Source organism: Gymnoscopelus microlampas (assembly GCF_963454915.1).
Source record: "Gymnoscopelus microlampas genome assembly, chromosome: 17".
In the NCBI taxonomy this organism is placed as follows: domain Eukaryota; kingdom Metazoa; phylum Chordata; class Actinopteri; order Myctophiformes; family Myctophidae; genus Gymnoscopelus; species Gymnoscopelus microlampas.
Window position 1 is genome coordinate 16,655,960 of NC_139954.1, and position 16,390 is coordinate 16,672,349.

Sequence of the window (16,390 nt, forward strand, 5' to 3'; positions counted from 1 at the left end):
CTAATATGTTTAGGAATGTAGCTGTTTGACATGCATTCTCCCATACTGTAGATACACCCACACACAACAAACCGCAATAAATCAATCAAACCATTATCGAATTTCTAAGTGTATATCACATGCTCAAATGTTTATAAAATGTATCCTTGAGGGCCAGATCTTGCAAAGAGCGGCTCCTCTCCCCTCCTCCTGCAGAAGCATGCAAAAGATGCAGGAGGCAGAAATTTGAGTATTGGAATTTAGCCATTGGGACGTTAGGGTTGTACTGTACATAAATATATGTTGTCCAGAAATAACGCCTTTTCATTTCCACAGACACCATTTGCCAGATTTCCACAACAGGGTAACAAGGGATGACTTAAGAGGTTCAGCTAAAGGCCTGGACTGTTACCGAATTTTATCGCTGTTTCTCCTGCATCATTGAAAAGAGTGTGAGGTGGAATATTGTACCTTCTGTCCTTTAGGTCCAAAGTCGCCGGGAGTTCCTGGGAAACCTGGAGGTCCAACAGAACCCTGTGTTCAAAGACCACCGTGTTAAGTTGATACTGTTTAAAGCCATGAAGATTCCTTACACAAATGTCAAATTCCATCTTATTTCTCCATGTCTCCATGGTTTGCAGCTTGCCTCAAATATCATTAATTAAGAAAAACGTACCGTTTTGCCATCTTCACCAGGATCACCCTGTAGACAGACATGGAAAAGAAAACAATGTGATTCTATGTTCAAATCAAATCATGTGGGTCTCGGGATCTACATGGGAACAGCATGGCTCCAATGTGGATCTCAGACATCATGTGGCCAGCCTGTGACAGCCTGTGTCATTTATGACGTATCTATATAGCCACATTTCGGCAAGGTTTTAGTCTATTCCCTGTCCCATTTGCCTTCCTTTTATAAAATGTAAGTTACATACATATTTCATTATTGTTTAACATTATTTAATTTTGCCAAATGAGGTGAATATAAAGTCACAACACTAGGGAACACAAGCAGCCAGCCTGTATAGTGCAGCTTCACCACTGAACACCGCATCGTGATTTGTGCGGCTTCATTCACAAACTGCACACTATGGAGGCCACACTGTAATTAAACTCTATTGTATGTCTTGTTTTCAGAATGATGCTTATCATGCTTAATACGTAGCATTGGCAAACAACAGATGATTGTGATCAAATAGCAGGTGATTATCAATGATAACAAGCTGAGCTGTTGTATTTTGCAAAACACGCGTCTTGAGAATACAATTATTCAAATAAACATAAAAAAAAATATTTATATTTATAGCAAAAACATTGAACGTATAAAACAGGTCTCAAGTGGTTATGGTGCGTAGCAATCTACTCACCGCCTCTCCATCGGTTCCTGGTGATCCCTGAGAGCCGGGGACACCTGGTGCTCCAGGTGGTCCTCTAGGGCCAGGGAGCCTCTCTACTACTGAGCCGTCACTGCGCTCCATCAGCTCCGGGGCGGGCGCTGGAGGGCCAGGGGGGCCAGGGGGCCCCGCTGGGCCAGGGTCTCCCTTCGTCCCTGGGTAGCCGAACCCTGCACTACCCTAGAAAGACATGACCATCAGAATTGGTTGTTTGTGTTAAATAAAAATCGAATGATATGATTACAATAATCATAGTATGAGGTGTGACTTTTCCTGTGATAAGTATTTCTCTGTAGCTTTTCCCCATCCATTTTTGTACCTGTTTTGTACAGTTTTTCAACATTTTGCCAAGCTTTAATTGGCAGAATGTCTTGAAAGTTGTGTTTCAATGTCTTGAAAATGTTAATTTTTCAATGATCTTTGATCAGCATGCCGGTCCAGTATATTGCGATCCAGTTTGGGGTTCATGACATAGAGTGTAAATAATAGATTATTTGTCCGATGACAAGAGCGAGTCAACTGTACTTGCATGTCTGCTTCTACTTCCATAAAAAAAATCGAATTAATCAAAAAGATTTATACCGAATAAAAGGAATTATCAGTTTAAAACATACCTTCCCTCCTTTTTCTCCTGGTTCTCCCTGTAACACATACAAACAAATGATGTTAAGGTTGAAAATTAACTTCATTCTCCACTTTACACATGTTTTTCTGCTGAAAAGAAAAACGTAATGAGCCCCCCTTCACCCCTTGCCAGATCAATGCCCTACAAAAAATATGAATGGTTTCAATCTGAGAGTTTCTGAGAAAAAAAATGCTTGGCTTTCATGTATATGTTTAGACAGAAAATCATAACATATTGCTCCCTCTAGTGGTCTCCCTGTCCCCCTGAAATGTGGTCACAGCAGAGTAGAGTAGTACACAGCTTGATCTCACAGATGGTGAAGCAACCATCTCTGCCTCTGCAAGGCTCTTGCCCTCTGGCATCTCTCCTCCTACTGTGCCAAATGCCAAACCTCCTCAAGATGGTCAAATCCAGCCAAACAGCTTTGGTATGCAGTGAGTCTCAGATGGTATATATTAGGGGTGCAACTTTTAACTTAACAAATCAATTTAAGCAATTATAAAAAATATAATAGATTTAATCAAATAATCACAAATCTGAATTGACTGACTTTCAAAAGTAGTGAAAACAAAAGTATAGAAAGAATAATCATTAGAAGCTAATCGACTACTAGTATGTATATACTGTATCATATGTCACAAATAAATCAGTGGAACATATTTAACATATTTCATATATTTCAATGCTGGGTTCGAACCTTATCTCCACGTGCTCCACCCCGTGAGCCCGAGCTGGACGATGATTCTCCCTTCGGCCCGATAGGACCCCTGTCTCCTTTGTCTCCTCTGTCTCCTCGGTCACCTTTGGCTCCTGTACCGCCCAGCCGCCCTGGAAAACAATGTGAACGCATTACGCTGTTATTACCCTGATGAAAAGACTCCTCGAAAATGATTAACGACTGGCGTCGAGTGTCCCGAACAACATGCAGCAGGACGTTTACTGTCCCCAAAGGTGGAGGAAATGAATGTATTCTTTTTTTGTTTGTTGGAGATAGAATTCCATGCTGGTGTAATTTATAGGCCTTGAGGATGCGTTGGAGGTCAAAGCAGTTAACACCTGTAACAACGGCATCCAGAAAGAATTTCCTGGTAAATCCCGTTCCCACTGTGACCTCAGACTCTACCCTTTGAACGAGCCTCCATTTAACCACCTGGTGTCCCTGTTTTGGGAGTGTCGTTATGGGTGGAATTGATCTGATCTACAAGCTTACAAGACGTCGCTTTGCGTGTTGTGAGTTTGTACATTGGCTATTTTCGCTATTGATCATACAAGAGAGTAAATAGGGATTAAGTGGTTCATGATAGTGTAAGTGGTTAAGATGGAGTGCCATGATATTTTTCAACCCTAAAACCTGATCATAAGGTATTATTATTATATAAGGATTTTTTTCAAAAAAATAAAGTGTACAGAAATTGTTTAAAAAAAATGTTTTTATGTGGACACGCCTCCAGTTCATTAAGTATGCCTGGTTCTCACCTTAGCACCTCCTCCACCACCTTAGCACCACCCACCTGTCCTAGTCCTTCCTCCTCCTCATGCCCACACCTGTTGTGTTATGATAATGAGGGGGAGGGTATGTTTTTGGGGGGCTCTGTGATGTCACTAAAGGGCTGTTTCTCTATTGGCACGTTTGACCCTCAAGATTTCAGCCTCCAGGAAGAAACTCCAAATAATCAGAGAAGACATACAACACCATAAAACCACCAGCGGGGGCCTTAATGAAGTTCTATCAACCTCATAGACACATGAAAAACAGAAAAAGTGCAAAAACATGGCACCAGCTCTTTAAAACAAAAGGTGTTTATGTTAAAACGCTCTATATTCTGATAGTAATCATGAATCATTAGTGTTTGTTAAGTAACAGGGGTATACCCATCTCTCCAGCTATTTAACAAACAGAAAATACATTTTCAGGTGGGTTGCCAATTTCATCCAATCAGGAGAGTGCACCCTGCTCACTTCTTTGTGTAATCACTTCCAATTTCTCTTGTCTATCCAGTATCCCGTATGAGGTCTCCCTCCTGATTGGATACAATTGGTATCTTGCCCTGAAAATGCATTTTCTGTTAATTAAAGAGCTAGAGAGACAGGGATACCCCTGTTAATGAACAAACACTAATGATGATCCTCACACCTACGTCGCACCGCCGACTGATATGGAGATCTCTGTATGTGTCAGTCCTTGTCTTTTTATGCCCATATATGGAGCTGACTGATTTGTTTGCGCCTGATGCCATGACGACACATTGAGGTTGGACAACACACTCCATATTTGGGCGTAGCTGCTTTGGGAACTCCTTATATGGTTATGGAGTACATGGCTGAGTCATGGTGCCCGCCCGTCCTCCCTTAAGCTAATTTTTATATAGGGTATATAATTCACTACAGCTTTGAGCAGAGCTTGAGTGGAACACGACCCCCCGACCACCGTTGATCATTCAGAAGGTGTACATCAATCTTATAGTCCAAAAATACAATGCAAGTTCATTATGAGGGTGAGCAGTGCAACTTGCACACAGTATTTCACTTTCATGAAACAAAGCATCAGGATGGTGCAAGGATCCATGCTAGCGCCTTGAATCTCTCTCCTTGCATCTTATCTGTCCTCTCCTCTGCTGATTGAACTCTGCTATTTTCAACCAATGTGAGGCTGAATGCAGAAAATTACAGCCTGGTCAAACCAACTGTGCATTCCCTGGCTTTACAAATGCTTGCCTAAAGCCTAACTCAGACAAAGGATTCATGACGAGACCAAACCATTTTAAGCCTGATTTATGCTCCGTCTGTCGATGGGTTTGTTGAACGGTCTGTTTAATGGTCTGTCTGTTGATTGGTCTGTCAATTGGTCTGACGATCGGTCTTTTCAATAATTTAATGAAAAACAACATTAAGAAATATATATTTTAAAATACACTCGGCCTGGACCACTGGCGTAGCAGATTAGGCTACATTCCTTGTAGCCTAATCTGTATTAAAGTATAGATTGCTTAAATATCTTGTTTTTAATTAAATAATTACAATCAATGAAAAGTTCTCCTGTAGAATTCTGAAAATCTCACTTAAGCCCTCGTGTTTTGACATACAAGGTTTCCACCCGATAGCAACGACATGCAGCCTTGAGGCAAACCAAGAACTCCAGTCGCAGCGTATCAAGAATTGTGTCTAAAATAATACTATTACAAAAGAAAAGAAAAGAAAACAGTCATATTATGCTTTAAATTCCTCAATGTGACAGTTAAGGTCTATTTCCTTGAGCCTTCTTTTCCTCCCTGGAAAATAGGCATTTTTGGAAACATGCAACATTGTAAGCAGATTTAACATCAGCATCCTCCAATTTAACGTACTGTTGATTTACTGTGGTGTTTAAATAGCAGACAATGCCAGTGATGATGATTCAATATGCTTCACTGCTGATGGAACCCAAGCTCAGAGGATGCAGCTTCCAATATGTCCACTAGATGGCAATATTGGTCTATTATAAGCATAATGCTGAAAGCTCAAACTTCAGAGAGGAAATAAGAACTTTGTAACTACAGTATGTGTGTTGTCATGAACCTTGCATGTCAAGCAGGATGGTTTCATTTAGAAAAGATTCACTCACAATACTTTAAGAGAATGGCAGCTACATCATCGCCATTACACAAAAGGGTCTATGAAGAAATCTTAATTATATTACATATGTTGAAAAATATATAAACGCACTCCTTTTTGTCACATATTATTTTGGATTTCACATATATGTTTTACAGTATAAGTCAACTTTATGCTGTTCTTTCCAAACCAGCCATAAAAACTTTGACAGTTGTGTGTGGGGCTGCAACTATCGATTATTTACTTAGTAAATACTCTATCGATCACTTTTTCGATTCATCGAGTTATCGATTAAGCAGTAAGCACGTAAGCATTACACTTCGCAGCACAATTGTGCCATACACAAATAGTGAAAGTAGCTTGTAGATTGGCTATTTTCAGCATTTTTGACATATTTTGCCTATGGTGACATTCCCAAAATAGTATTATTTTATGAACCTTAAAAGGGTTTTTAAGAGTTTTTTTTTAATATAATCGATTAGTCCGGTTAGCTGTTGCCCCCCTGGTTGTGCGTGAAGCAATGCCAATGGACAGGTCATCTCACCTGTCTCTCTCTCTACAGACACCTCCTGTCTCCTGGTCACTGGAGGCTGCTGGATCGGCCTGGAGGATGATGGTGTCTGCAGAAAAACAAACAAATCAGAATTAGTTTTATGTGTCACATCACAGGTTAACAGGTGTAAAACAGTGGGTGGAATTATTTTTTATCGTACGCACTCCAGCGTTTTGTAGTATTCCATGAGAAGAGAGAGGATAGAGGCATAATGAGAGCAAAGGGAGAGAGATAGAAAACAGGTTTATAGATAGTGTAAACAAGAAGTGAACAAAAAACGTGTTCTTGTAAATCTTGAAAAAAATGTTAATAGTAGCTTTTATCCAAAGTGTAAACTGTAAAATCATTAGTGTTCATTTATCACGCTTGTAACTCACAGAATGTACAAATGTGCTTCGGCTCACGCCAAGACGCGTCAGTTTGTTGTGCTGCCCGTGTCTGACAATAAAATATCCTAAAAATACTTGAAGTGAGTGCTGGTGATCTTTTTGTTTTAGTTGAATCATTTTTGAACCGTGCACCCAGTAAAAGACTGTGACGAGTGCTCGCATTCCTCTGGCAGTTACATGCTTCTACTGATATATTGCATAAATTGCATTGAACCAAAATTAACACATACCATAGCAAAATGTTACCGGAAATAGCAGATCTACAACGCATCGCGCTGCATCATGTTGTGAACTTGTAGACATGCTATTTTCCGAGTGCGACACGGCCGTCTAAATTAAGAATTAGTGCTTTTCAATGTCAATCCCAAGCCAACCTCCCCAACAAACAGTCCTGATCCCAGCTCTGTGTTAGCGTTGTGCTACCATTCAGCTGTATGAATGTTTATGCATTTCTCTGCAGCCAAAGCTCTCTCATCACTAACAAAGTCTGTCTCGCAGCTCTAGAAACCACTTTAGGTTTGTCTCACTGTGCTTTGATTAAACAATGCTAATTCTACATGTGCAACGCCAACAAAGAAAAACTGAAGGCAACAGCGGTTTGGGGAGATGGGAGTCTTTTCTTTTTTTTCCTGTTATTTTTCTGGTAATCACACGTGCTAATCGCTGGCAGACATTTCATGTCTGGCTCCTATTATGCAACCTCTTTCTATGCATGCCTTATTAAGGGCCTTTGAGTAAACAAAATGAAAGTATTCTTGACTTAACCCACATTCACCAATTTCTCTCTCTCTCTCTCTCTCTCTCTCTCTCTCTCTCTCTCTCTCTCTCTCTCTCTCTCTCTCTCTCTCTCTCTCTCTCTCTCTCTCTCTCTCTCTCTCTCTCTCTCTCTCTCTCTCTCTCTCTCTCTCCCTCTCTCTCGCTCTCATCTGCACTACAAGTTGTAAAAAGTTGTTACACCGCCATAACTCTATAATAATGTCAAGTGAACTCTAGATACAGCTGGATCAACATGAAAACGCAACATCAAAGGCTTTATTTGACTTCTTTACTACATTTTCCATTTTTATGCACTTCTGCTGTGTATGGAGGCTCCAAAACCCCTTTAAGCTGGACATGCACTGTTGAACTAAACACCAGTGATCAGATATCAGGTTTCAAGCTCAAGGCTGTGTGTTAGGGGTGTACGGACGTGAGTGTGTGTGTGTGTGTGTGTGTGTGTGTGTGTGTGTGTGTGTGTGTGTGTGTGTGTGTGTGTGTGTGTGTGTGTGTGTGTGCGCGCGCGCGTGCGCGCGTTTAGGGGCTGTTGTTCATATCATAATGCCTTTGTGTTGAACTATTTGCTTGCACTACAATTCACTTTTCTCAGATTTGACCTTTGACCTCAACCCAGTAACAGGCTAACCAGGGTCTGTGAGACTATAGCGTCTCGCAGACCCTGACAATCTTTGATGATCTGAGATCTCCACCTACCGATGAATTCAATAGGGGCTAAAACTAAACCAAACAATTTAGAAATTAAAAAAGATAACTGCCGTGCAGAACCAATCCGCGGCCAAATACATCAATTTGGGACAATATGTGACACTAGTGGGACAGGGCTTCCACTGAAGGTACACATTATGACATCAGTACAGTACAGTTCACAGTGTTGAGTCTGTGCTGTGCTGTGTGTGTGTGTGTGTGTGTGTGTGTGTGTGTGTGTGTGTGTGTGTGTGTGTGTGTGTGTGTGTGTGTGTGTGTGTGTGTGTGTGTGTGTGTGTGTGTGTGTGTGTGTGTGTGTGTGTGTGTGTGTGTGCGTGCGTGCGGGAGTGGGTGTGTGTGTGTGTGTGTGTGTGTGTGTGTGTGTGTGTGTGTGTGTGCTCCACTCTACATATGAGTCTCTGCATATTTTGAAAACTAAGCGAGCATTCGCCAATTTACATGCATTTACTATTGTATGACTGCATTTATTAATGTATTTAAACACCTGAGTGTTGACCCCCCAGAAGCAAAGATTTGAGTTAAAAATGTATACATATATATATATATATATATATATATATATATATATATATATATATATATATATATATATATATATATATATATATATATATATATATATATGTATGTGCATATATATATATACATATATATATTGAAAGATATAGCAGATCTACAAGCTCATAGCGCGGCACAGGGCTTGTATGTCTGCTATTTTCTATAGCCAGAGTAGAAATCTAAAGTGACACAGACGCAATCCCGGATTGAATGGGTTAAATATGGAACATTGTTACTCCCTCAGAGTCACATCAACACTCAGGCTTTTGCTGTGCTCATGTGAATGAAGGAAAGACAGACATGGATTACTAAAGAACACAGCAGGGCAGATAGAATCAACAGGAGAAAGGAGGAGGAGAGGGGGCATTTCTGGCCACTTCTCTCCCTAGGGGATGGCGTGGGAGGCTGGGACACCATGGATCACAATAACACCACCCCCTCCCCCCTTCTAAGGTATTCTTCACAGGTGACACACCTCTCATTGTCACATGTGGAATCTGAACACTGAATGGGGATGACAGTCTGTGTGTGTGTGTGTGTGTGTGTGTGTGTGTGTGTGTGTGTAGGGGGGGGGGGTGTTAAAGGTGCTGCAACTGATATGTTTTGGTTAAAACAAAACTTTTTTTGTGTGTTAAATAAATAGAGCAACAGTTGCTATATTCTGATAGCAATCATTGCTATATAGAGTGTTTGTTCAGTAACAGGTGTCTCCCCTGTCTCTCCAGCCCTTTGGTAAACAGGAAATACGGTACATGTTCATGGGTTACAACATTTCATCCAGTCAAGTGAGAGAACCCATTTTATCAGCTTCAATTTTATAGTGTGCCAGTTCAAATTATGTCTGCTGATTTTCTTTCTTTCCTCACTTAAAAGGTTAGGTGTTTACTCATACAGATTAATCTGTAAGAGTTTTCTGTCCTGATTGGATGAAATTGGTATCCCAACCTGAAAATGTGTTTTGTTTACTAAAGAGCTGGAGGGAAGACCTCTGTCACTGAACAAACACTATAATAACAATGCTTACAATCAGAATATAGAGCTACTTAACTCTTATCTGAACAAAAGCATACAGTACTGTAACATACAAGTTTACAGCCCGTTTAATTGAACGTTAACCAATTTCCTATCTGGGAAAGAATTTGCCCGTCATTGTGTCAACATGGCACCGGCTGCGATAAGAATTTGGGCCGTGGGTTATTGGCAGACGTCTCCGTGGTGATGTGTGTGTAATAACATAATGAGGAACGTCTGGTGGATTCACTCCCATCATGTCCATCCATCATATGTGCCAGTGACAGGAGGGGGGCCTTCGGGACACACTGCTGATGGATTTAAAACAGTGTTTACCAAACAATGGGTTGAGAGGGACCCATTTTTATGGGTAAATATTGCTTTTGCAATATTTATTTATAATAATAAATAAATAAAAAATGTATTTATAATAATAAATAAAAAAATATGTATTTATTATTATAGTTTTAAAAAAAATATTTCTGAAGTTTTCCAAAAATCTAAAAAAGTAAATGTAAAAAACATAAGAAATAGCAAGCTTGTAGATTGGCTATTTTCACTATTAAATAGGGCTTAAGTGGTTAATTCATAATGTGTTTTTGTAAGTTTGGGTCTTGGGGAGACTTTCACTTTTGGGTCTCGAGCTATAAAGTTTGGTAAACACGGATTTAAAGCATCCCTAAGCTCAAATCAGGAATGCAGTTCCCTTGCCAGTTATGGGTGTTGTGTAGACTTTCGAGACAGAATGTTAGCTCAGCCCATACACATAAAACCCTCAGTGATCATTTAACTTAACTACAATTTAACTACAAATTATGTACACGCTTGTACACAAATTACAAATGGATACATTAACATTGAGGATTTTACTGTGTAATGTCCAAGTCCTATGAAATACCATACAAGGAAGCAGGGCACTGCGGCTGTATTATAATTGTATGTATAATTAATCGAGAATAATCGTAAATCGTGATTTTATGCTTCAAAATTATGTAATCGCGACACTTGCCAATTAATTCAAACACCTTATTTGGTCAGTTGCACTGTTCCCTTGTTTCCTCACCAAAGTTTAAAATACTGAAACCAGATCATTGGACAACCCATCCATCAGACTCCCAGAGGAACATGAAAATCACAGACCATTTGAACGGCAGCAAAGGCAAATTATAAGAAAACCTTTTTCCACACAAGAAAAAATAATCATCATTAACAATAATCAGGGACAATAATCGGAATTGTAAACTTGAGTGAAATAACCAAGATTATATTTGAGTCATAATGGTGCAGCCCTACAAGGCAGTTAACTGGAACTCTGCTCATGGGGTTCAGACGGCAAAACAGAAAACAACAGACTTGTTCACAATGAAATGCACAGTTGACCTATGGCTCCTGGTCCAAATCAGGAAGAGGGTCGATCAAGAACTTTGGTGACGGAACAAATCTTTCAGAACTCTGACATGTGTCGGGTTATTTATTGAAAAAACATAACCACTTAATCCAAATTCAACCTCCACCCCCCATTTCCATGCATTATTATAGAACACAAATTGTGAGCTTATAGATCTGCTATTTTTGGTACGTGACACCCACACACAACTAAGTATAACTCAGGCTTAAGGAAGATTGCCTATCTCTCCCATCCATCACCATTAATTCCATAATGACACAATGGAAACTCTCCCTCATACAACTCTCTCTCTCCCCCTCTCTCCCTCTCTCTCTGCCAAGGCTTGTCTCAGCTTGCGGAGGGCCGAGGTTTTCCTGCCCCTGTACAGACATTGGGTGGAAACACCTCAGCGGGTAGGTGTTTGATACCTGCTGTTGCCTTTTTACAGAATGTTACATAAATGATATGAGGCCAATAAATGGGCCACTCCTCGGACGCATGGAAATCTCCCCTTGTAGTCAGGTGTCAGGGCTTCAATGAGGGCAATGCAATAATGACAAGATCCTCTGATTAAAGCCTAATGATACAGTGAAGCTGACCCATCTCTCTCTCTCTCGCTCTCTCGCTCTCTCCCCTTTCCACCCCCACCAGTTCCTGTACATGCTCATGTATTAAACCTGATTGAAGCACCAGTTAAAATAACAAAACCAGAAGCAGGTTTGATTCAGACTGTCTAGAATCAAGCTGACATCTGTTTTTTTACTGCCTCTATACTGTAATTGGGATGGGGCGTGCACAACTGCGCACGTGGGCGCACGCACGTGGATGGCGGCAGCGGTGCACGTTGCAGATCGTGTTTCACCTGGCGCGCCTTTCTCTGAATGGGGGAGGAAGTATTATAGGAAGTTGTGGTGGGGATGATGATGATGATGGTTGGTTGTTAGGGTCAGGGTGTTCATGTGTGTGTGTGTGTGTGTGTGTGTGTGTGTGTGTGTGTGTGTGTGTGTGTGTGTGTGTGTGTGTGTGTGTGTGTGTGTGTGTGTGTGTGTGTGTGTGTGTGTGTGTGTGTGTGTGTGTGTGTGTGTGTGTGTGTGTGCATGTGTGTGGGGTGTGTTATGTGCACAAGAAAGAGTGAGAGACATAGTAGGTGACAGACAGGAGGTAAAAAAAGAGTGTGTGTGTGTGTGTGTGTGTGTGTGTGTGTGTGTGTGTGTGTGTGTGTGTGTGTGTGTGTGTGTGTGTGTGTGTGTGTGTGTGTGTGCTGCTGTTTGTTTAGGCTTGTATCCAGGTGATAAGCCTGCAGTGAATCCAGAATCCACATCACCATGACATACAGCATAGTTCCTCACTTTAGTGGTTCTCAACAATTTCATGTCACGGATCCCCATCTGAAAATATTTTGTGCCAGGGATCTACATACAAGAGCTTTGCTGTTAAAATGTTTCAAAAAATATTCCAAAATGTTCACTTTTTAAACTTTTTAATCAATAGTTTTTTAAAAATATATATATTTATGTATATATAAATATTTTCCAATGACTGATGTATATGTTGTTAAAGTGATTAAAACAGATTTATGCTATTTATGCTATATTAACACATTTTTCTAGGGACCCCCTGGAACCCCTTCAAGGACTCCTGGGGGTCCCCAGACCCACACTGAGAACCACTGCCTTGCAGAGCCATGAAAGCAATGCATTCTGGGTAAGCTCTGACAGTGTTAGTTCTGCACTTGACCCTACAGTGTTACAGAGGGAAGACAATCTCTAACCCTGGCAATGCTGGAGCCACGCTTTGCACGCTGAGCAACAGAGAGTGGAACCCTTAAGGCTAAGTTCACTGACTCTAGACCTAATACAAGAGGTTAGAAATGGGAGCTCTCTGTTTCTGCCCACTCCTGACTCCAAAGCTAATATTCTCAGCAGGGATGTACAGGGAATGCAAGAGGCAAATAGTATATTATAGGTCTAAAATCACACTTTAATCCTGGCAGTTATGAGCCATACTCCACAGTTGCACACTGACCTACCTCGAACCAACCAACACTGTCTTGAACTTCCAAATGAGCTACATGCAGTACACTTCAATTTCATTCTACCTTTCACTCTTCAGAAAAGAAGGAAATACAGTTAAAAATTCTGGGCATGTGCACTTGTGTGTACTTTGAAGCAATGAGAAACTGGTGCTGTCTCTCTGACGCGGGACAGGGAGGGACACGAGCATGATTATTTATAACTACAGTACATGCGTCAACTACTTTGTCTGCAGTCTTTTCTGTGCAGTCGCCAAGGATAATTCCTCTCCTGCCTGACGGAGGCTACTCTTGGCAACAAGTGCCTCTTGATGTAAAACAAATCTGTCCCTTATCATATAAACCAGATGCAGCCCCGTATTCCAGACATCAACTCAGCACTTTCTTATGTCACTCAAGGGATGGAGGGCTTGGATGCAGCGTTACTTGAGGAATCAGTGATGGCTGTCATTACAGTGTGTGTAGTAAGGAGAAGATTAATTTCGCAGATGACTGGTCTCCTGATAATCATCATCTCAAGCTGCTAATCTCACTGGTATCGTCCACGATCAGCTGTTTGAATCTCTAGAAATCTTTTTTCCCCTGTCTTGTGATTTCTGGATTTTTATGTTACATCTGCCTAAATGCCGGAAAGATTTCAAGCCAATGTGATGGAAAGCACAACAGCAGACCTACAGTCGTGTGACATCAATATTAAGTATCTCATTTCTAAAGAAGACATGCTGGGGGAGAGGAAAAGTCCCAGCAAAAGGAAGGTAGAATTATTGGTTCAACACGGAAAATGTCTTAAAAAAACATAGTAATGTAGTGTTGTTTCATACCGGGACTGGTTTAGGGGGTCCCCTCCGCTCGTAGCCTTCCCCACTTCCTTCCCCTGAAACCTGGGACAAAAGAAGAAGGAGAGAGAGAGAGAGAGAGAGAGAGAGAGAGAGAGAGAGAGAGAGAGAGAGAGAGAGAGAGAGAGAGAGAGAGAGAGAGAGAGAGAGAGAGAGAGAGAAGGGGGGAGAGGGAGAGGGAGAGGGAGGGAGAGAGAAAGAAATTATTTAAATATATATGTACTGTACTGTATGTACTGTATGCAATGCAACAGTGTTAAAACCTTTTGAAATGTCTCCTCACAAATGATACAAAGTCAAATTCTTGCACATTTTGTGCATTTAAAACGATTCAGAAGCATAAACACAGCACTCGCTTATAACAGAGCAAACCATTTATCCATTGAAAAACAAAATTCCCACTGCGCAGCCCAGGATTCATAGGGTGAACACACGCAGGTTGTCCACTGAGAACATAATTACAATAAAGGCTGAAACAGCTGTGAATGAGGAAATCATTGGCGATGAAAGGCCACACATCCCGCAGTGGGAGCCTGTCATTTGCACCTGGGGTTTGTTTTTCCCATTTAATCCAAACAACATCTAAAGACGTGATAAAACACATAGTAAAATCTAACCTCCTTTTTTCCTTTCCTTTTTTTGTGTGTGTCTTCTTGCTCACCAGCTAGCTGAGCAGCTGCTGGGGCCAATGTTTTGTTGATATGGATGTACACTAAATAACAGTTAACCACTGACCGGCTGCAATGGGACACCTGTGTTTGTGTACGGGTGGTATGTTACAGTAGGTCACCTGTGTTTGTGTATGGGTGTCTAGTTAGTGGTATAAAGGTTCCCCTCAGAATTTAATCTGGTTCAGTTTAATGAACAGCAATATAGTATTTGTATGACAAATTTTCGTCTCAAATTATTCTGTGCTATTGTACTAAATGCTAGTTCCTGATTCTGAATCAATATGTCTCCAAATGACAGATTCCTGTAGTGTGAATCATTCTGATCATAATTAAATGCATATTCAAATGCCTTAAGTTTATTTTGTGGTTTGCATAATGGGATCATCTCCAACCATTACTTTATGATGACAAAATGACATACTGTATCAAGTCTCAGTCTCTTCTCCCTTTTTGAAATTTAAGTTTCAAGACTATTTCTATACATCTATGAAGTGTTGTCTGTGTCTCTTACAGTATGGGAGGTACCACTGTTCATCTGAGTCTAATCCCAGCATAGTGTTATGTCATCTGTTGACATCCCAACCTTTGGTTAGGGTAAAATTTAAGGCTAATGTCTACTTTGTTGCCCGGGGACCCCAAGGGGTGTGTACTTGACCACTTCCTTCTTTCCCTCTACACAGCGATTCCCAACCTGGGGGCTGGGACTCACTGGTGGGCCATGAGAGTATTGAAAGTGGGCTCCCAAAATGATAATTATGACATTAACATAAAAAAAGTAATGTGAATAAAAATGTCATGGTATTGTCTTTAAAATCTTGAAAAATGTGTTATCATTGTGATACCGATAAACAGGAACTTAAAGTATACTACATTGGTTCCATTGGTTCCACAGATCTTCAGCGAAGAGATTTGGTGAAGAGTCCAAATAGAAGATCTCTAGCTCACAAGTTACAAAGCAGTGTAAGCTTTAAGATCTGCTATTTTCGCCAAATGTTCACCTATTATGCCCAGCCTAGCATCCCTACAGTTGATGTGGTTAATCACAGATTTTTGGGGGATTTTTTTCTCACTCACCACATCAGAGTCATCTTCGTCATCTTCACAGTGTCTCTGTGCTGCGCGAGGGTTTCCTACCACTCTCAGCTCGGAAATCCGTCCCTGCAAACACACACAAAGTGAGACACCAGTGGGTGGGCTTTTGCAAGAGGACCCAGGAAATACATAGTTACAGTTTTGTAAGAACCTCAGCTTTGTTCGCATACACTTGCACAAAAACACGCACACACTCGACTCAACAATACAGTTGTCAAATGAGGACATTTCATGTTGTGTCTGGACTTCAGGCTTGTCCTCGTTCATGTACTCGGTATGTGTGTGTGTGTGTGTGTGTGTGTGTATCTGCGTGTAGATGTTTAGGCTAATGTAAGCAAGTACTGTGTGTGTGTGTGTGTGTGTGTGTGTGTGTGTGTGTGTGTGTGTGTGTGTGTCACACACACACACACACACACACACATACACACACACACACACACACACACACACACACACACACACACACACACACACACACACACACACACACACGCACACAGTACTTGCTTACATTAGTCTAAACATCTACACGCAGATAAACATAGACTGATCTCTGTGAACTGTCCCGCTGCCAGCTTCCTGCGACGTGGGAACGTTTTTTAGGGAATCCCCACCTTTACACAAAATCAGAGGGGCTATTGATATGTAGCAGACTGAATAATGAGCCCGCTGCTTTAGAAATGACACTATCTTATCACTATCTCTCCTCGCTCACAGCCTCCTACAGAATGCATGTTCTCATGCAGGAAGAGACTTGTTCAGTGGCATCCATTAATGCTACAGTATCTCT

General features: G+C 41.0%; 1 protein-coding gene across 3 annotated transcripts in view; it reads right to left on the reverse strand.

Annotated features, from left to right (window-relative positions):
- col18a1a (collagen type XVIII alpha 1 chain a) overlaps window positions 1-16,390 on the reverse strand; it is a 109,803-nt gene that overhangs the window by 21,909 nt on the left and 71,504 nt on the right. For all 3 annotated transcript variants that reach the window (XM_084083816.1, XM_084083815.1, XM_084083814.1), the window contains 8 exons: window positions 15,583-15,666; window positions 13,823-13,882; window positions 6,134-6,209; window positions 2,696-2,826; window positions 1,988-2,014; window positions 1,347-1,553; window positions 656-682; window positions 451-513 (listed from right to left, as the gene is read on the reverse strand). In XM_084083816.1, coding sequence (XP_083939942.1) covers window positions 451-513; window positions 656-682; window positions 1,347-1,553; window positions 1,988-2,014; window positions 2,696-2,826; window positions 6,134-6,209; window positions 13,823-13,882; window positions 15,583-15,666 — 675 coding nt within the window. The remainder of the gene's footprint in view (window positions 1-450; window positions 514-655; window positions 683-1,346; window positions 1,554-1,987; window positions 2,015-2,695; window positions 2,827-6,133; window positions 6,210-13,822; window positions 13,883-15,582; window positions 15,667-16,390) is intronic.